Raw genomic sequence first — 21090 nt, 5'->3', positions numbered from 1 at the left:
CTGGCACAGGAACTATCCGACGGTTTATAGCGATATTCAGATGTGGGCAACTTAGCTCCGGTTTGAAGATAGTCGTTTTTTCTTGTTCCTTTTTTTGGTCTTTAACTCATGGTATAGACGTGTCTCAACCGAATTTAAGTTCTTGTCGTAATGTTTTTTTTTTTATTTTATGGTGCTTCAGGCCAACAAATGATGGAAGGCCTCAATTTCAATTTTTGAGTTTCTTTGCGTGTCCTTGGAACCGACATTATACGTTAGTATAACGGTGGCCGTTGCTGTCGACCAATTGATTGACATATGCAAATTGCTGCTGTCAATTCGGTAGCCCAAAAAAAAAAAAAACCGTATGCTAATCATTAAGCAAACCAATTCAAGTTTATGGCAAATATTTGACATTCAACCCGTACCCCACCCCTTCCCCACACTCACGCCGCCGACTGGTTTTAATTTGCATAAATTGACAGGCCTCTTCTCAAAGAGAGAGGGACAGAGCCCACGAACATTGTAACCTGGCCCTAATTAATGATTACTTCCTTCCGCAACCAGAAACTGGATTTCGCATGGGTTTTTTATTTTATTTTTATTTTTCGACTTGCGCTGTTTGTTGGGAATGTGTTCAAGTTGTACTTACGCGCAGTAGGATTTTCCATTTGTCTGGGTGATGCATGTGCCACCATTCTTGCAGCCCAATGTGGTGCAGGAAATGGCCAGGGAGGAGGAGCTGCTTTCTGTAATGGCAAGACAAGATGGGTATAATTTAAAATTTCGGTTTTATATTTTACATTATAGCAACTGAACATAGTTTAAGTTGGTTCTAGTTGATTGTAGCTTATTTAATGTGGGCTAAAAACAGCCTAAAATTTTGAAAAATGATTTCAAAAAATAAAGATAATAAATATGAATATGTAACAACATCAAAAGATGATTCAATCAATCCAAAATTATTTTAATGCATGTTTCAATAATTAGAAAACTATCTCTATAAAATCAATTACTTTCACATTGATACATAAATTAGAAATTAAAGAAAGAACAAAAACATGCAAAAACATCTATGTAAACTATATGAATAGTTAAAGTTTAAAAACCGATTGCAAGCTTATTTAAACAGGGTGCTAACGATGGGGTAGTCTCTAGTTTCATGTTACGGGCAGCAACAAGTAAATCGCAACAAAAAGAAAGAAGCAGCAGCTGCAGAACACCAACCGCCATAAAATCAACCACGTTGTAACTAAAGTTCATTGCACTTGAACTACCTAACCAGTGAGGGCAGCAAAAATAAAAAAAGAAGACATTTGCAAGCAAGCAAAAAAAGGAAGAAGCAAGACAAAGCTCGTAATATGCTTATTTTTCATTGTAAAAATGGCACACACACAAATTAAACAAACGCGCCGCGCGCCAAAGCGCGCCAAAGCGCCCCAATGTTTGCTAATTGGGCGTGTGGCGATTTCCTGCCACGACGTCGAACGCACAGACCTGGGGCAGCGGTGAGGGAGGAGGGTGCGATGGGGGATAGCGGGGGAAGGGACAATAGGCGACAATAAGTTTTGATTGCCCAGCATAATAAATAAATGGCTTTGTCTTCGTGACGCGTCAAACGAAAAAAATGAGACAAAAAAAAATGTATATATATATATATATATATATGTTTATATATAATAAAGTCTACGTTGCAGCAGCACTTAAAGCCCCCTCCATCACCCTCGGCATATACATATGTATGTGTGGCGATATTAGCAACCCTTTTTTTCTGCTGTTTTCAATGAGCGCTGACTGTGTGCCGCGCTTCGCATTCGAAATGTGCAACACGAAATTGTCGCGAACACGTAAACATAAATTTCACATTTGAATGATCGATGGCACAGACACAAAACAAAAAAAAAACCAACCCGGCATAAATCTTGGCCTGATAAAAACATATATGTACAAACACAAACAAACACACATACATACACATACATGCAACGCTGAGCGAAATTTCAAGCCTGAGTCATACGCGTCGTATGCATAATATTGCGAAATTTATTGCAAAGACAGCAGCAAACAAAACAAGCCGTCGTCAGCAACATATGTTGCTATACATTGATGATTGTCTTCATTTTTATTATTTTTTTTTTTTGCAACATTGTGTCGCCAGCTGCGCGTTGCCTGCCTCTCCTAAGTGTGTGTGTGTGTGTGTGTATCAACTAATTGACCTCAATTAGTGCAGCAAAAAGATATATAAAAAAATCAAATAAAATAAACACTCAGACCACTGAAAATGTTTTATTCGTATTTGTTGAGGTGCGGCTCTTGAGTTCAGAGAAAGAACAAATACGTCGAGCATATTATTTGCATCATTATCATAAAGTCTGATTGAATATTTTCTTAAATTTTTTTTAGCATGCTTAAAGTTTCTTGCTAAACTACACTTGAAAAGTGAGACTTGAACAAGTTCTTCAGCTTTAATTTAAATTGCACTAAGTGCCGACAATTATTGTTGGCAGCTTTTATTAATGATACCCTGAAAATTATAATGAAAATAGGTATGCTGAAGGTGTGCAAAAGTCTGTGACATACAAAAGAAGACACATCTCCTAATCCCATCAGGTATTTATATTCATTTATATACATCAGACGTCAAAGTTGGATTGTGAGTTCCCGTATGCCATAGGCAGTTCGAGTTCACTCGACTATAGCATTCCTACTTGAATTTCAAGCATTTATTTCATTTGAATTTATTTGATTTTGTTCTTATAGCTCTTTTATCTCAGCATCTGTGTAGAACCATATTCATATGATACTGCGATCTAATTTCTGACTGCTATTTACCTCGCCTCAAACCCTCCCACCCACTGGTTTGCTAGTGACTCACTTGGCCAGCTGCAATTGATTTGCATGACTAAAAAATAAAAGCTGTCAACTGTTTTTTTTTCTAGTTTTCTGTTTGTCTTGGTTTCAGCTTTGTAATTGGCATAGTTTGCCGCTGTGGGCGTGGCCAGTTTGGGCTTAAATGAATTAACTGGCTGCTCTCTGGGCCATTTCAACGCTTCATCGATAGAGCGTGAAACGCTTTTAGCAGTTTTGTTGTTTTTTTTTTTTTTGTTTTTCACAGGTACTATTTTTTTTATTGCGTGTGATTTACCGCACAATGAAAAGCGCTCAACAACAACAAGAACATGAACAACAAATATGTTGGCGCACTTGTTTCGAACGTTTAATCGGACGCTTGCCGATGCAGGCAAGTGTAACGTGTAAATTCATTACAACACCCCACCCCCTCCACCACTAACCATTTCACAACCCCACCCACTCCTGCTGTAAAGTGCTGTGCACACTCTCACATCTGATGTTTAGACAAATTATTTGTTAATTGCTCGAAATTGTTGCTTGAAGCTTGCAACGAAATTGCTCATAACTAGACTTAACTTGTACTATAATTAAAAAGTCAGCTGGGAAGGGGGTGAGGCTATGTGTGTGTGTGTGGGGGGGGAGGGGGGTGTACAGCACTGCATCATACAATAATTAAGTACTAATCAGCTTAATATACAATAATTTAATTTAATTAGTATTAAAGTATAATAAAATAGGTAATCTATTAAAAATAGATCTTGTTTAACAGCGCAAACTATAGGAACACAACAAATTTAATAAGACAGTTTATATATGACGATCCTGAACACTGAAAATGGGTATAGAATATATATATTCTTGAGCCGACTCGATCTAGCCACGTCCGTCTGTTTGTCCGTTTATCGAATTTCAGACACTATGAAAGCTGGTTTTTTATTGCCAGATTTGTTGTCCGGACAGTTATAACTTTAACTTTAATTTTAAGTGCCGTTTATGTGGCGTGTGTGTGTGTTTGTATGCCTGTTGCAAAGGGTGCAGACAAATGTCACTGGCCGTTATAAATGCCGCTTATCGAATTTAAATTTTTGCGTTCCTGGCATACACACGTAGACAAGCACAGACATGCGCTTGAGCAAACAACAAACAACAAAAGCCACCCAAAAACGCTATCAGCATAATAAGCAACAGTAGCAACAACAAAATGAACAACAACAACAACAAAAGCAACAGCAGCAGCGGCGAAACTGAAACTAAAACAAAGGCAAAAACCAAAACACAGAAACAACGTCGACAGCGACAAGTAAAATAGCAACAAAAAACAAAACATAAAAGCAACAATAACAAAAACTACAACCTAAAAACAAAACCACGGCCAAAAATTTCTCACGCTTTTCTCCAGCGTGCAAAGGCACTATATATACATGTATATATATACATAAATATATATATATATATATATATATATACAATATAATATATACAAAATAATATATATATATAAATAAATCTATCAAAAAACCGCACAAATCCAAACCGCAATAATTAAAAATGTACAATTTATTTAAAAAACAAAACATCAAAAGAAACCAACTGTAAACCACATAACCAAAATTTGATGTATTAGGTGGAGTGAGGAGTGGGTGGGAGAAGGGGGTATTGTGGTATTGAATTAAATATTCTAATAAAATGCATATTAAAAACAATATCCCAGTTTGTTGGCCAAGTCATCTTTATTGACAATTAAACATCTATACCCTGTAAATAACCTGTATATGAATGAGACAAGAGTACACATTCGTTACCGAACAGTTGAGTCGAGTCTAATGAGCTATGCATATTTTGATGAATATATATTTTTTTAACTTTATCTTTATATCGTATATTAAAAATAAAATCGTCGTTGGCAAGACATTGTATTGGGGTTAAAAGAATCAAATCAATATTGCAATATGCATATATCTATCTATGTATATAATATGCACAATATAAACTCCGTGCTGAGACTCGTGTAGCATACACATTATTATTATCTCAGAGCTTTAATCTTAAACCACAGTAAAACGCGTCACAAACTCTACTGGCGAAACTTCGATACGTTCAAGTTCTCAGGCTTTATCGAAATATAAAATAGAATTATGCGCAAAAAACAGTTGGACAAAAAAATAAAATATGCATGTTTCGACATGTTCAAATGTGAGGCGAGAATTATCGTGAGCGCTTAGACGAATTTCATCATGTTGTGTAAGCGATTTAAAGTTAATGCTGCTACTAAATGAACGTACTTAAGGCCAACTGCAGCAGTTGAGTCTGGTTGCTTGGTGTTCTAGCTATTTTGCCAGGTATTGACTGATACTCTGAACACTGATCGCATTAACAACTTTCATTCGAGGGAACTATTGAAATTGGTATGTTACTCGAATTTAAAACTTCCACGTAAACTCAAAATGATGATGATCTGCGATCTGCAGTCATCATCGTATTCAGTTCATCTGAGATAAGGCTGCTGTACGGTTTTTGACTGTGAAATGGGCATGTCTTTTCGAACTGAATGTTTATTAAGTGATCTTTGACTGATCGCTTGGAACGGCTCCCATTCCAGAGCCGCAGCAGCAGTAGCTTTGAGCTCTGAGGATCAACTCTGATTGTCAGCTTTTGCTATTTGTATGCTGATAAAACTACAGATGGCGAATTGCGCAGCAAATGATGCATTTTCCTCCACTCTGCCTCACGCTCTCCTTGCTGTGCATCATCTTCTCTCTGTTCTGGATTGTGATAAGCTCGGAGACTATGTCGCACTGAGCCAATGAGTTCTTCAAATGTTCACAGACGGCGTTGTTCACAAGTGCTGACAAATTGTTGCGGAGGCGGTGATCGGGTGTTCATCTCAAATTAGGAGACAACGGGGAGACGGGGAAGATGCGGCTGCTAATGCGTGGAGGTGGCAGCCACAACAATGAAAAGCTAAATAAAAATAAATAGTCGCCCCATAAATAATGTGTAATGTGGCAAATAGAAAACGAACACAAAAACCACACGGTAACCAACAATTACAACAGCAACAACAACAACGGTGAGCGTTGTAAAAGGTTTGATCGGTGGAGGGGAAAGGAGTGCATATGGGGCAGATGTGGCAGCCAAATGCGAAAAGATTGTTAAGTGTTAATGAAAAAGTCGCTCCAAGTGGGCACTGAGACGACGGGGTCTACACACGAAATGACGAAGTGCAGCACAGAAAGATCGTAAAACGAACAGCGATGAAAACCGAACATCGAACAACGAACAACGAACAACGAACGAGTGTGGGAACCGAACCGAACGAACGCCCAACAAACACGAATAAACATTACGATGCTGCTTCGGTGCAGTTCGTTTCAATTCGGGTTCGCTTAATTTTTTCTTTTATTTATTTACTTAGTGTTGCTGTTGTTGTTTTGGTTTTCCCCTCCACCCCCTTTACTACTTTTTTTGAGGTTACATGTTGCCGAGCGTACAGCATGGCATTTTTGCGGTCTCACTCGTTCGATTCCATTTCTATAGCATTCCCGACGCGTCGCAACGTCTTCAGCTCTGATAGATTAATAGGCCACAGTCAAACCGACCGAGAGAGCAAGGGACGGAGGGAGAGTGAGAGAGATAGAGATAACAGAACCGCCCAAGACGCTTCAAATGCAATTTACCCCAACCTCAACCCCACCCCACTTCACTCCACCCAATCCAAGTCGGTTGGTAATCGTTTGGGTCGACTCTGGGGCTACTATCTGCCAGTACTGATGAAGTACTCGAAATACTCGTAATTGTATCGACGCTGAGAGGATGTTGTGGTTTTGTGGTTAGAGGTTTCTTGTACATTCTGTCCGATTTCGAAACAAAATGATTAGCGTAAGATATTTCAAAAAGGCTGCCCATAGACTGTGGTAAAATTATGGAACAAATAAACAAAATTTGGTTTTATCAAATTTTACTCAACACAAATACAAATTTCGACTTTGATTTGTGCATTAAAAATAACTACAGTAGTTTTTAGGAAAATTCGATTATAATTGCGAAGATTATTCGACGTTTAAATCAAATATACTAGTCACTTTTAAAATAATATGAAATACGAATGGTTTAGAAATAATCATTTTCAAGGCATTTAAAGTTTTTCGAAATTGGTCTCTAGAACTCATTGAACCGACTTAGTTATTTAATTTACTTTTATACATTTTCCATACTTTGAATACTTAAAAAAAATGCAAAATCGTTTAGTCTTGAAAGTATCTGAGCCACTTATGCATCTCACAAACATATGGTATATTAGTGTCTGTGTGTGTGTGTTTCAGACCTACCCTAAGCACCCTCACCGAATGCTACTACGTAATTGAGCGCATGATAACCGCAACAACAACAACAAAAACATCAGCAACAACAACATTATGATAAAGCAAACGACTAAAATGAGCCAGCTGCAGGATTGGTAAGCTGTTTTGGTCGGGCCTCGATGGGTAATTGAAGTGCACTTGAGAACACATGCGACACTTTGCACGCTGCAGGGACATTAACACAACAAACCCCACCCCCAACAACCCACCCCACCCCCCTTCCCTCCTCCCACAAACACGCAATAGCAACCCCTGACAAAATATAGAACGCAGGAGGAGAGATTGAGGGGGAAGCGTAGACTATGCAATGGTGAGCAACGTGGGAATAAACAATAAATGCAGGGAGCAAGAGAGAGTGAGAGTGTGTGTGTGAGAGAGATAGAGAGAGATAGAGAGAGAGAGAGAGAGAGAGAGAGAGAGAGAGAGAGAGAGAGAAAGAGAAGAGAGATAGAGTGTAATAGAAGACACCCTCATGAGGTTGTCCAAATGCGCGCCAAAGCCGACGGAGTCGCAATGGCTGCGCAGACGCACACACAAACGTTCACACACACACACACACACACACACAACGAAAACTATATACAACTACACTCAAAAGGGTTGAAGTTTAAAAAGCATATTAATAATGTGTCATATGAATGATATTATGCCATGTTCTTCCTTTCTCCTTCTGACTCTCTCTCGTCTTCACTCTGTCTCTCTGTCTGTCATTGTCGCTGTGCGTACTTTAAATAAAGTGAAGCATTTAACACTTCCGGCAGACAACAACAACAACAGCAAGAAAGACAACATTAAAAACATGCCAGAGCGTGTGAATGTTTAGCTTAGTTTAGTTTGTTTATATACCCTGTACGCACTAAAGACTCAACAAGCAGGGTATAATAAAGTTCCGACTTGGTCAGCCGTCTGCTGAATTGGAAGAACAGATTGCTAGTGCTCTATACCCTGGAAATTGAAGGAGAGTTGGGCTTGTTTCAAGCGCACTCTTTCGTAGAGTATACAACGATTTAGAGCTTTTGTATTTGAAGTCTCTTTACTAATTGTCGAAAACCAGATTTAAACGTCAAAAAGTGGCAGCGCGGTGGCGCCACCTGTAACTTGCCCTCAAAAAGAAAGACATAGAGCGAAAGCAAGCATGACAGAGAGAGAGAAAGAGAGTTTGACAGCAGCTTGCTAAGTGATCGAAGGGCCTTCTGTTAGCCATTAACTGTCATTCAAAATGCAAATCAGAGTTTGATTTGATTTTTGAAGCTTTTTTGAGCACTTGCAACGCGTTTGACATCATCACTATGTTGAACAGCTGCCATTTGAATGCATTTCTTATCTCTCATTTGGCCCTTACAAAAATTAATTCAAAAGATACTCAAAATAAGCGAGAGACAGAAACATCGTTAACCTTTGTATTAAAATGGGCTTTCTGTGTAGCGATCTTTATGGCAATATACACACATTTGTATATATACATTTAAATCTTCACTTTTTCCTAAACTATTTTACATTAACGTCGAGAAGTTTTATTTCCTTGGATTTGTACAATGTCATTAACATTCATAAACATATCTATTAAAATTGTGAGAAAGGGCAGAAGCTCTTATGAAAAAGTATATGTAAAGTTTATTAACATCCAATTTTGGTATATCATTTACCAAATGCCAATTTAGTTCACTTCATTTCCCAGACACGAACTCTCTCCACTAAATCATTCGTTTTTATTTTTAATGAGTTAAACACCAATTGTCTCAAAATCAACTTAGAATTATAAATATTTATATATGCCTTCAAACTCTTTGAGCTGATAACAGGGATATCAGGGAATTGTTTATTTTCACTAGATCTCTTACATATCGTTCATATGTAAATACATATGTGGTTTATTTTAGCTTTTGCTTACTCTCACCGCATCTGATCATATTAGAGAGACCGATATCGATAGACGCCAACTGCAGCATGCATATACATAGATATAGATACATAGATATAGATACTTGAGTCAACACTATTTTATCTGTTCGAACGCAATCTGCACATTCTTTATCTAATCTCCATATGTATATCTGAGTGTGAATGGCTTTCTTTGCTGATCTTGGGCTGATCTACTTATCGAATGCGCCTTTAGACATCCGAAAACAAAATTGTTGCCTACTTGTTTCTAAGCAATATGCGCTGCATCGATCGTTCAAGTGTAGTTCAAGTATACATACATATATACATTTATATTTGTATGTGTAACGATGAATGTCATTGCACACATACACATTCAAGCGCTGGAGAGAGCGCCTGGCACGCTGACTTCTTGCTTTTGCCACATTTTGTTGTATGTTGGTTAGAGCTTAGAAAGAATTTCTATGTCCAACACGGATGAAGTCGAAACGTGTGCGCGAGAGTAAGCGAAATATATAGCTAGGCAACAGTTATGCTGCGCTTTGCTTGCCGTCCCGCTCTAACATCGCGTGCAACGCAAACCCCATGGGCTTGGGCCTGGCCCTGGCCAAGACTCGAGACACAAGACTCAAGACACTTTGGGTAATATCTATAAAAGAAAAAAAAATTGTTGTTGAGCTGAGCTGAGCTGAACTGAACTGAGAGCGCTGAATTTTGCCCCGTTCATTTGTTCTCGAGGTTGTCAGCCTTTTTGGACCCAAGCCCAAGCCGGGCCCAAGCCATGAAGTGGTTAGGTTATAAGAATAAGACACACAAAGCAGAAAACATAAAAAAAAAAACGAGACCCGAAGACGAGGAAGAAAAAAAAACTAAAAACTTGTTCGGTCAGTGCGTAGCAGGCAGAATAAATGCTAGTGTGTGTGTGTTGGTTTTGTGTGTTGACTGTGTGTGTTTGTGTGTGTGTCTTTATTACGTGTGTGTGTGTGTGTGTGTGCTGCGCCCTGGCCATAAAGAAAACTCATTAAACAGGCAGCAAGTCAGGCAAGAAGTAGAAGACCAAGTTGTTGTTGTTGGCCAACCGGTGGGAGCTGGAGGGGGAAAGTGGGGTGTGGGGTGAGAGTTGTGGAGGCAAGCGGTGGGCACTAATTCGCCTGGCCATCATTAAAAGTCAATAAACAGACTGCAACTGCTTTGGCCTAATCGTTGATTTTTTTCTTGAGATTTAATTACGCTTTAAGCCCAACTGAACAACTAACTGGCTGCTTTTATAATTAGTTTAAGCCAAATTGAGCGGGGCAAGCATGCAGCAGCAACAGCAGCAGCAGCCGTCGAGAGTTAAGAGAGCCAACAACTGATGCCAAACAGTTTTGTCTAACCATTTGAGGCATTTTCCCAGCAGCCGCCTTGGAAAGTTGTTCGGGCCAACTCATCTATGGCCAAGGCAACTTTAACTTTGATGCTGCTGCTGTTGTTTTTGTTGTTATTGCTGCTGCTGATGATGATGGGAACAATGACAGAAAGAGTCATGTTTATGCAATGTCCAATATGTCCAATCGAGTCTTCAGCTTTTAGACCATCATGGCCTATGGGAAAGCCAAAGCAGCGACAATATTTTACAGTCTCTGTGATTTCCGGAGCGCAGCAAAATTCTACCTGACTGCCCAAAAAAAAATATAAAAAAAAATATTAATGAAAAAAAAAAAACTTTAGCAGTCTCTCTCTATCTCTCTCTTACTGAGTTTTTTTTTGTCGAAAGAAAAACAGGATCGCCTGCTAAACGGAACTGCTCTGCAACTTTTCAACAACATCTCGATGATGATGATAATAATGATCATCTCGTCTCTCTTAAGATGGTATCAAGTAACAGAGTAGCATGATCAATATGCAAGCAGCGGGCCTGTAAACGAGTTTTTGCTCATTTCGATACCCTTGCCTTGTATATTGGGTATTCAGAACGAAATTAGATTGCTCAATTTGAGAAAATTATATTCAAATCAGTTTATTTCAAGTTATTCTTATCAAATTAAAATCGAATCTAAATAAATAAATGTTCAAATCCAAACTGCATATTCTTGATCAGTATACAAAGTTTACAGTTTACACAATACCATTGTTAAATCTGACCATAGATCGTTGACGGATATCTGTCATTTCGGTCTTTTATAACTAGCCTCCTTTTCCGTTTTGAAAGATATTTTGAAGATGCAACGGTATTTGTCAACTTCAAGTGATTAATACAATAAACTCACAAAAATATAAAAAAAATTCAGGTCTTAAGGGTATTTAATGTGCGGCACTGCGAACAATTGTTTATCGTTGGCTTGTCTCCTTTTTGGTTTCGACCAACTGCTGCATTTTTGAAAATCGCTTATTTTTTTCGCTCGTATCTGCTTTCTTATGCTACCTCTCTCAATTCTCTGCTGCACGTATTTGTTTCAGATTTTACGCATCCGAAAATTAGCAGGCGATCCGTTTTTTTTAATGTACTTTTTTTTTTTGTTTTTGTATTTTTAATTAAGTCTTAAGTTACCAATCGCTCAAGTGCTGAGAAAGTTGGCCAAAAATTCGGCATCGATTAATTAATAAATGTGACAGCAAATGGACGATAAGTGCCCCCTTTGGCCGTGTCCCGTACCCCTAATCACCGCATGTGCATAATGTATAAGCATGTTGAGCCTGCGACTTGGGGTGTCAAAAAAGAGAATACAACATCAGCAAGACTTTCACACATTTCGACATTCATCGCCTGCAGACACTTCACGAATGTGCCGACAAATCAACAAATTAACTGAACGCGATGGCCTTAACACATTTACCACAGCTTTCAAATACTTACTTCACTTATGCCTCACTCATTTTGAGCTACTTCATTTAACGATAACCACACCAAATGTCAGCCTGTTTTCTCTTCTTATTGATGAATATGTAATGCAGAACTTATCTTAATTTTCCAACTCTTTTCGAGTTAAACTCTTACATACTTTTTGGCTGGGATTAGGATGGATGTTAAGTTTGATAAGTGAATCTGCAATGTGTTTTTTTCTACCAATTTTTCGACTCAGTTTCAACTTTATTATTCCAAGAATTCAACCTAAAACAATAAAACAAACGAACTTCTTAAATTATACATTGGTTCAAACCACAAACCACTGAAAATTTTGTGTTAGTCAGAAACCTTGATTTGCTTGAGTCGAGCATACAGTGAAACCAATAAGAAAAGACTGATTATTGAAAATTGGATGGCTTATACCACAAATAATGTTGGAAAATAATGTGATTATGTTGTGTGTTCGACAACACTGATAATAAAGACACTACCACCACCAGCAACAACTCCTTTTCAACGTCATGTTATTATTGATGACGCTCTTAGCTCTACTTCCTAAACTCGTTTCCTCTACACATATATCATATCATAATACCGCGTCCCCGTCGCAAGCACCACACTGCTTGTGTTGCTATATTGACTAACTTTTACATTTTGCATATTAGCTGCGCTCTCCATTAAGGCAGGCCCATTAAATGTCGCCACAAATTAGCGCTGCTAAACAAAAAAGAAATAGGGAGTTGCAAGGGGAAGGGCAAGAGCCATCAGCAGAGGAGCAAGAGCTTGGGAAAAACAAAGCTGCGACTCAACTTTCCCATTCAGTTTACACATACATATATTCGTTATTTGCAGGCTTATGTATATGTATTGACATTTAAGCAGACAATAACAACAATTTTCAATGCATTTCCATAATTTACACCCTGGCATTGAGCCGCGACCTGATCCAAGTACTCCTCTTATACCATGTACCCTGAAATCACTAAAACGCTTATAAGTAAAGCTGTAAAGATATGTATATACATATCATATCTTATTTATTTCCATACATTTCTGATCAGTACAAAAAGAGCCGGGTCAATAGGGACTTGAGGTCTGTCTCCATTAGAGATGTGATCGGAAGGGTTGGAGTTGCATGGAGTTGCAAATTCACATTTGAATAAAGACCAAAGACTGATTTAATATTGAGTAGTTTAGGTTATTGTGTTGTTTACTAATTTGATCTAGTTCAGAGCTGTTTGGCTGTCGTTCGTTTAATTTGGTGGGGGGTGAGGGATTCAACTGAGAGTTGAGATTCCAGCTGCAGCAGGCGGGGTCCATCCCTGCTCCCCTCTCACATATGTGGAGCCCAGGTGCTGTAACGGTTTTTTCAGCATCAGCAGCACCAACCACCTTTTTACACATTACTGAATTACCGCAACAAGAAGAGAGGAGGAAGAGGAAGTAGAAGAAGACGAAGAAGAAAAAGCGACAGCTGCTGTCAGCAGCAAGGCGAAAGGGACTCGGGAACTCAGTCGGCAGGAGTGCAACCCCTAAGCATATTGCACAGGCGCGTCCTTTTCACTGTTTGCACTCGGATCAAATTACGGATAAGGTCAAAGCGGGTGAACAACAACGACAGCAACAACCACAAACAGACACAGAAAGAGAGAGGGAGAGAACAAGACCAAGCTAAAGCATACATGCACACAGATAGATGTACGTGTGTGTGTGTATGTTATATTTACCTCTCTACCTAGGCTAAAAACAAGTTCTCGAGGAGTTCTCTTTTATGTGTACTGCTTGTATTTCTCGTTCTTGTTGTTGTTGTTTCAATGTCGCGCATTCTCGCTGTGCCTGCAGTTTTAGCCTGGTCTCTGTCTATGCCCCTGCCATGCATGAGTATTTCCTGTCTGCTTGCGTTGTTTGCTACTCTTCGCCGCTTTGCTCCACCACTGTTTTGACTACTCTCTCTCTCTCTCTCTCTCTCTCCCTCCCTCTCCTCACCATCCCTGTGCTGATCCTCTTGTCCTGTGCGTACCCTAAAATATAAATTCTTGACTTTTTCAGCTCTCTTGCAAAATGATTGGAAGTCACGCATATGCGAAGACCCCGTTAGATCTATCCTTAATTATATACAGCAGGCAGGCAAGCGGCATATGGAATACACAACGAATGCATATCATATATATCGAGCATAGAAAACAAAAATGTATCTTATTTAATGGGAAGGAGCGAAATTAGTTTATTCATATCGAAACTAGCATTTAATTTATATACAATTAAATAATTCAGTTACTTAATGACATAAATTGGTATTTTGTAGAAATTTGATTTTGAACAATTTTAGTGAATGATCAGAGATTCTTCTCAAAGACTTTCAGTGCGAACAAGATACTAGAGTAAAAATTGGATATTGTAACCCCTTCGAATATAGTGTTAGACAGCTCTATGGCTTTGTAATTCTATTTCCCAACTATCGTTTCTATTTGACAATTTTAGATTTGCGTCGGTTTAGGATGTTGCAAATTGTTACGGATTCAATCTAACTTATTGTACTATAACTTATGACTAATAAAAAGATCGGCTGAACAACAATATTTCCGATAGCAGTTCATTTCCTATATGTAATCCAATGGGTTCCAGATAAAAGAACGCGTTTTTTTTTAAATTCTCAGAAAGTTGAAAAATGTTAAGGCAATGTGAATACAGACTAACAACAACAACAACACATACACCTAAATACACACGCACATACAGATGCACATGCACACCACACACGTAAGGGACAAGAAACGGAGCCGAGAGACTGTTGACACAATGATTAGACAAGAGCCGAGCCCATATGCAAATACTTTTTTATTTTGTTTTTTTTTTGGTCTTTTGACCGGCTTAAGGTCTGCAAGACTCAAGCTCTTTTTCTCCGTCGCCTTGTTGTGTGTGTCTGTGTAAATAGTTGGGTACAAAAGTTTGACAAGTGATCCTAATTATTATTGGGCGAAGAGGCGGTGGGCTGGCGGTGCGGGAGGGTGACAACACACAGGAAGTTGACAAAAGAAATATGCGAGCGCATGTATAACAGTGTCAACTGGCATATGTGTATATACATATGTATGTATGTGTATACACAAGCAGTGGAACCAAATGGTATGAAACGAAAGGCTGCGACTGCCATTGTGAGTGGTCGGTTAAAGGTGCGCAGTAGAAAAGCAGACAGAAATCAGATCGGTACAGAAAGAGAGAGCGAGAGAGAGAGAGAGAGAGAGAGAGAGAGAGAGAGAGAGCACAGAGCACAGAGAGCGGGAGAGCAAAGCAAACTATGCGAGAGGGAGAGAGCGTGCGAGCGACCACCTGTCCGAACTGGCGAGCAGGCGAACTGGCAGGCAGGCAGGAGCGCGCAAAACAGCGAATAGCACGAATAACGTAACGAAAAGGAAGAGAGGAGACAAATAGAAAGGGAAACGAGTCAGAACACGAAAATGCAGACTCAATCAAAATGCATGCAAAAATATTGTGGTTTTATTTTTCTCATTATTCTTTGCTTTTTGTTTTTGACTTGTTATTTTGGGGAGTACTTTGCCAATCTTTACACTTACCCGTTGCATGGGCGCTGCTGAAAGTAGCTAGCGCCAGCAGCGGCAGCAGCAGCGCGACGCCCGCTAGCATTTCGTTAATCCAAATTGTGTGTGCGCGACAGCGACGTCTGCTGCGCTGCAACTGCATTGTAATCCAGTTTAAGATTTGCGCTTTATGCTTCTTTTCAGTTTCTATTTTTTCTCTCTGCTGCTGTTGTTGGTGTTGTTTTTGTTGCTGCTGTATGTGTAGTAATTTTCGTGTGCAGTTTTTGTTGTTGTTGTTGTCTCACTTTGACTGTGGTTTTTTTTTATTTAACTTATTTTTTTTTTCGTTTTTTGCTGTTTGTATTATTATGTGTTATGTATTTTGCAGCCAAGCAGCGGCGAGTAGAACAATTAAGTGCCGCGCGTTGCCGTTTGTTGTGTGCAGCGACGCTGACGCCGACGCGGACGACGGCGACATTTCCACGCGCAACCGCAACAAACTTTGAATTCAACGAGACCAAAGATAAATACAAAGACAGCAGCGCTTTGCTTCCTTCTCACACACGGGGACACGCACGGACACGCACAGACACATACACGCACACACTGACACGCGTTGTTGTTTCTTCTGTGCTTTTATTTTGGCTTTTTTCCTTTTCCTTTTCGCTTTGATTTATTTGATTTATTGCTCTCACACGCACACGAACACACAGGCACAGAGACACCAGGTGGGGTGGAACAACAAACAATAAAAAAAAAAAAACAATATTGAATATTTTTGGACTTGGACAACAATAGCGATAGCGATATTTATTTAATACGCCGCAGTCGCAGCATTCTGCAATTTTTGCATGCGGCGGCATTAAGCGCCATATTGTTGTTGCCTCTTCAAATTGCTCTCGTGCTTTTGTTGCAGTTGTTTTCGTCTCGTTTCGTTTTTTTTGCCTGCGTTGCGAGTTAAATTTGCGTTGCTTTTGCACTTAACACAGAGAGAGACCAACACACAGACACACACAAATACACAATTGAGAGGAGGCACTCAAAAAAAAAACAAAATAGCATTTAATTGAAATCCCATGCAATTGCAATTTTCAACTGCTGCAGACTGTCCGCCTCGATATCCGTTTCGTCTCACGACTCGCAACACTTTGAGCCGCGCTCACGAGCGCCGCTTGCTTGAACCCTCGAAAAAGACAGCGACAACGACCGGCTCTCTTGCGCTCTTGCCCTCTTTCGCTTACGCTCCACAGTGAGCGACGATCCATTGCAAACCGGACTGCAGCAGAGAGAGAGAGAGAGATAAACAGCGAGTAATTGAGAGTGATAGATTGGCTTGTACGCTCTCTGCTTGCCACTCGCCGCTCGCACAAGTCAGTAAGCAAATGTGCTGCCTGGAATCGAGGCTATTTTTATCTGTATCCATTTTTGTATCTAGAATCTGCCGCATGAATTTTCATATAAATTAAAGTAATTTTGTATTTATTTTTATGTTTTATTTTTTATAAAAATATTCATGTACATTTTATATAAATTATTAAAGACACACCCAACTCTCAGCATAAGCTTTGAAGTTAACGTGTTTTGCCAACTGAGCGAGTTGAACTCCATACTTGTGAGTGCTCCTTGCGAGAGTGCTGATCGCTCTCCACAATTTGTGCTCTCTCATCTACTGCGCCTGCGTTGCTGCTGGGCTGACTGGCTGGCTGGCTTGCATTTTTGTTGTTTTGCTGTTGCTGTTGCTGCTGTTGCTGCTGTGTCGTTATTGCTTTTCAATTTCAAAATGGCTGCAAAAATTAAATACTTGTTTTTTCTTTATTGCTCTGGCAACCGTCTTTCGTAGTCAGGTTGCTTTTGCCGACCGGCCGCCAGCCAGCAGAGCGACCATTGCCATCGATAAGTCGATAACATGTTGCGTCCTGCTTTAAAAGTGAAATCGCAAATCGTTCACATGGACGATCGATAAGTTTAGCTGATTTCCGGCGAAATCGGATTCTAAATTCAAGCAAATGTCAATAAATATCCCAAATATCATTAGAAACTGTAACCGTTAGACTGATTTCTTATATCAATGATGGATTAATAGCTTGAAGTCCTCAAGAGCAAGAATAATTGAATTGCATACTCCCCACCCAAGGGATATACATACATAGATATTTTATTTTTGGTTTCATTTTAGATTTTTATTTCAACTAATTTGAGTTTTTCTTTGACTTAAGTTTTAATTGAATTAATTTCCATATTACATTTAATTAATTTCACACTTTGCTTAGTTCTTTTTCTTCTTTTTCTTCTTCTTCTTCATATTCTTTGACGCCTCTGCGCTTGCTTCGTTCTCATCATTTGCTATTTGCTGTATTCTTGTTTTCATTTTGCACATGCTTTTCACATATAATGTATAATTATCATATTTACTTGGCTTAATAGGATTTTTCTTCTTTTTTCTTTTTATATTTATTTTTTATTACTTCGTATTCATTTTCTTTCCTTTATTTTTTTTTTTGCATTTAATTGATCTTTGAATTGAATCGTTCGTCATTTTACCAAAAAGTTTCGTTATCTTTTTGCTCGATTGGTATTTAAATGACTTTCGTATGAACTCACGTAAAAGCTCTGCAAATAGCACAAAAATCAATCAAATCAAATCATCTAGTTTACAAATGTCAACAGAAAACGTCTAAAGCGGTTTTTCATTCACTATTCATACATATGTACTCGTATATTAAAAAAAAAAAAAAAAATTGTAATTATATAATGTTGGCTTAAATGCACATGCACATTTAAGAACCCAACAAATTTCACAAGGAATCATAAGGCAGCATTTCGATTTAAAAATTTTACGCTTTCTGGCTTTACAATCGGTTCAGTTGTATTTGTTTTTTTTTTTTTTTGTTTTGTTTTATAATCGTTTTTTTTTAAATTCATTTTTGGTAGATCTTTCAAATGTGTTTTAAAAATTTTTCTAAGCTTTGTTCAACGTAATCGTTTCTAGTTTACGTTTTAAATGTTTTTTTTTTTATGTCTTATGATATATATTATATGTATTCTTTTACTAAGTAGACAAAAAAATGTTTCCAGTGTATTACACTTTCAGTTATGTGTAGCTATATATGTATAAGTATAATTATAATTTTTAATTAATTACATCTATGTAGTTAATTAAGTGAAGCGTTAAGTCAGCTGGCTTACATACACATACATATATATGCGCTATATATACGAACAATATACATACACCTAATATATATATATATATATATATATATATATATATACATATATAAATAAATATATTTATATTCTTATAAAATATGTTTAATTACTTTTATTACTTTTTTACACTCGAATACTTTGTAATTGATGTAAAGTTGTTTGTCTTAATAACTAAAATAAAGATGATTTCACATTGATGCTGTGCTTCTTATCTAACACCCCGATCAAGCTGGCCCTCGGAAAGCACATTTGTACATACATGCATACATACATACATACATACATACATACATACATGCATACTTCTGTACGTCAATACGTATATTTCATGCATATGTACATACATACTTTATGTACAAACATGTCAGTGTTGTTATGTTTTCTGTTTTTACGCGTGACAGTACGTGGGCGGCGCCCATTGTTAAGTTATACGTTTTAAAACAGATATATATTAGACCTATATAATTTGTATTTTTTCATATTTTGTTTCTTTGAAAATTAGCTAAAAACATATGTATGTGTATATAGGTGTGTTTTGTCTTTAAGTTAATGGGCCATATATATATATATGAAATAGTTGGTTAAAAAGTCGGCCAACCACTTGATCGGATACATTTGAATATATGCATAAATATCTTCTAGCATTCGCTTTAGTCCGTGTTGCATTTGTATTTAAGCATAAAAATTTAATAAATTTTGGCTTTGAAAATGTTTGCAGCTGCGGCGATTTTTTTTGTTTGTTTTACTTGAAACTAACTACAGGCATTTTTTTAAAGTTTATTTTGTTTTTAATTGAATTTTTTTTGTGATATATTTCTTCTGGGAAAAGTTTGCAAATCTTTGTTTTGTTTTCGTTCAGCTCGATGTTAATATTAACTTTTTAAGATGTGTGTTTCTTTGATACGTTCAGTTAATTGATAAATATGTATATGGTTTTTAATTTTGCTTTTGTTTTTCTTTTCTTTTCAGTTTTAGCGCTCGATTAAAACCCGAAGCCAACAATTAACTTATTTTAAAATTTTCACTAGATTTACATACATATATGTATATAGATTTACTGACTTCTTTCTCTTGTTTTTTTTTGCTTTCTTTTTTTTTTTTTTTTTTTTTTTTTTTTAGTTTTTCTTCTTTTTTTGTCTATCGAGTTTCGCCATAAAATAATTAACGCTATAAATCACAATACGGTTTTTTGTTTATATATGATCGAAATCATTTCGAAAAAAAAAAATTACATCCACACGCAGTTTTTTTTATATGTGTAGTTTCCTAGGATCTATAGTCTAGACATTAGACATTACGATTACGAATACAATTTGAATAAATATGCTAACACACATAATTTAGTTCCGGTTCCGGTTCCTGTTCCGGTTCTGGTTCCGGTGCAGCTGTTGCCAATTAGACGTGTGTGGCCAAAGGACCTTTCTGTGTGACGCCCTTGTTGTTTGTGGGCAGTATGAACTGCCCGGAGGGACTTTGGGCGCCCAATTGTGCCGCTGCCACACCTGCACCGGCGCCCACGCCCACGCCCACGCCCACGCCCACGCCCACGCCCACGCCCCCAGCACCACCGATGCCTATGGACGGCTGAGTGAGGGGCGTGGCCGCTAGCGTATTGCTGCTGGCCGTCAAATTGGAGCTGCTGCCGCTCACACTGCCCGGTCCCCCACTGACGCTGCCCCCCGCACCACCGGCTCCGCCAGCATGGGTGAGGCTGGCCGCTGCCCCATATCCGCCGGCACCGAAGTGCTTCAGCCCGCCATTACTGTGGGCATGCCGTGTCGAGTGGTAAGGGGGTGGGGCGGGCGTTGCCGCCGGATTGGCGGTGCTCGGCGGTGGCAGGGGTGGCAATATGGATGAATTGGTGCGCAAGTACGGATTGCCATAGATGGCACTGAAGCGACTGTCGATCCCATTCTGCAGCAGCGGTTGCCCTGATCACGAGAGAGAGAGAGGGAGATAAAAAGAGTTTGGAGAAGAGAAACGATTAAAAATTGCTTGATTTATTTATATATATTTTATTCAACTTGAAAAGCAAAAAATACTTTTCTATTAATGAACTCTAAAACTAGAAGTTATCTCTGGATTCTCAGTAAACTATCCAGCTAAAAAGGTAACACGAAAGAACACGTCAAAGATTACCCACTCGGGCAGACCGAACTCCACCAAATTTTACTATAAGTGTTAAAAGCCGAGCTAAAGTTCCTATGAAAGTTATATCACTCGATATTTTGTTAATTTCTGGTTTGGTTTGCATAACTTGGTAACCAGAAAAGTCGATCATCTTTTGCACGATCTTTCCCATGGGATATATAGAGTATATATACGAGTCTCAGCAATGGGTAAATCTGTTTTGGATATCTTGATAAACTAAAAAGTTTTACATCGAATAACTCATGCCTCGTCCGATTGTTGATATAGTTATATGATATGGTGATCTGAT

At 38.4% G+C, this 21090-nt stretch overlaps 2 protein-coding genes across 2 annotated transcripts in view; both read right to left on the bottom strand.

Annotated features, from left to right (window-relative positions):
- The window catches only part of LOC6564692 (neurogenic locus Notch protein), a 45291-nt gene extending 29595 nt beyond the window's left edge, over nt 1-15696 (bottom strand). Inside the window, exons 1-2 of the mRNA XM_043216059.1 lie at nt 15477-15696; nt 632-728 (exon numbers count right to left, since the gene is read on the bottom strand). Coding sequence (XP_043071994.1) covers nt 632-728; nt 15477-15603 — 224 coding nt within the window. The 5' untranslated portion in view covers nt 15604-15696. The remainder of the gene's footprint in view (nt 1-631; nt 729-15476) is intronic.
- Nucleotides 15697-19886: 4190 nt separating this feature from the next.
- Nucleotides 19887-21090, bottom strand: part of LOC6564691 (irregular chiasm C-roughest protein) — a 48417-nt gene continuing 47213 nt past the window's right edge. Inside the window, exon 6 of the mRNA XM_001991059.3 lies at nt 19887-20581. Coding sequence (XP_001991095.1) covers nt 20046-20581 — 536 coding nt within the window. The 3' untranslated portion in view covers nt 19887-20045. The remainder of the gene's footprint in view (nt 20582-21090) is intronic.

The sequence above is a fragment of the Drosophila grimshawi genome, unplaced genomic scaffold (assembly GCF_018153295.1).
Source record: "Drosophila grimshawi isolate 15287-2541.00 unplaced genomic scaffold, ASM1815329v1 contig_1006, whole genome shotgun sequence".
Classification (NCBI taxonomy): domain Eukaryota; kingdom Metazoa; phylum Arthropoda; class Insecta; order Diptera; family Drosophilidae; genus Drosophila; species Drosophila grimshawi.
The sequence above is the reverse complement of the archived record's forward strand: the minus strand, read 5'-3'. Positions and strand labels throughout refer to the sequence as shown.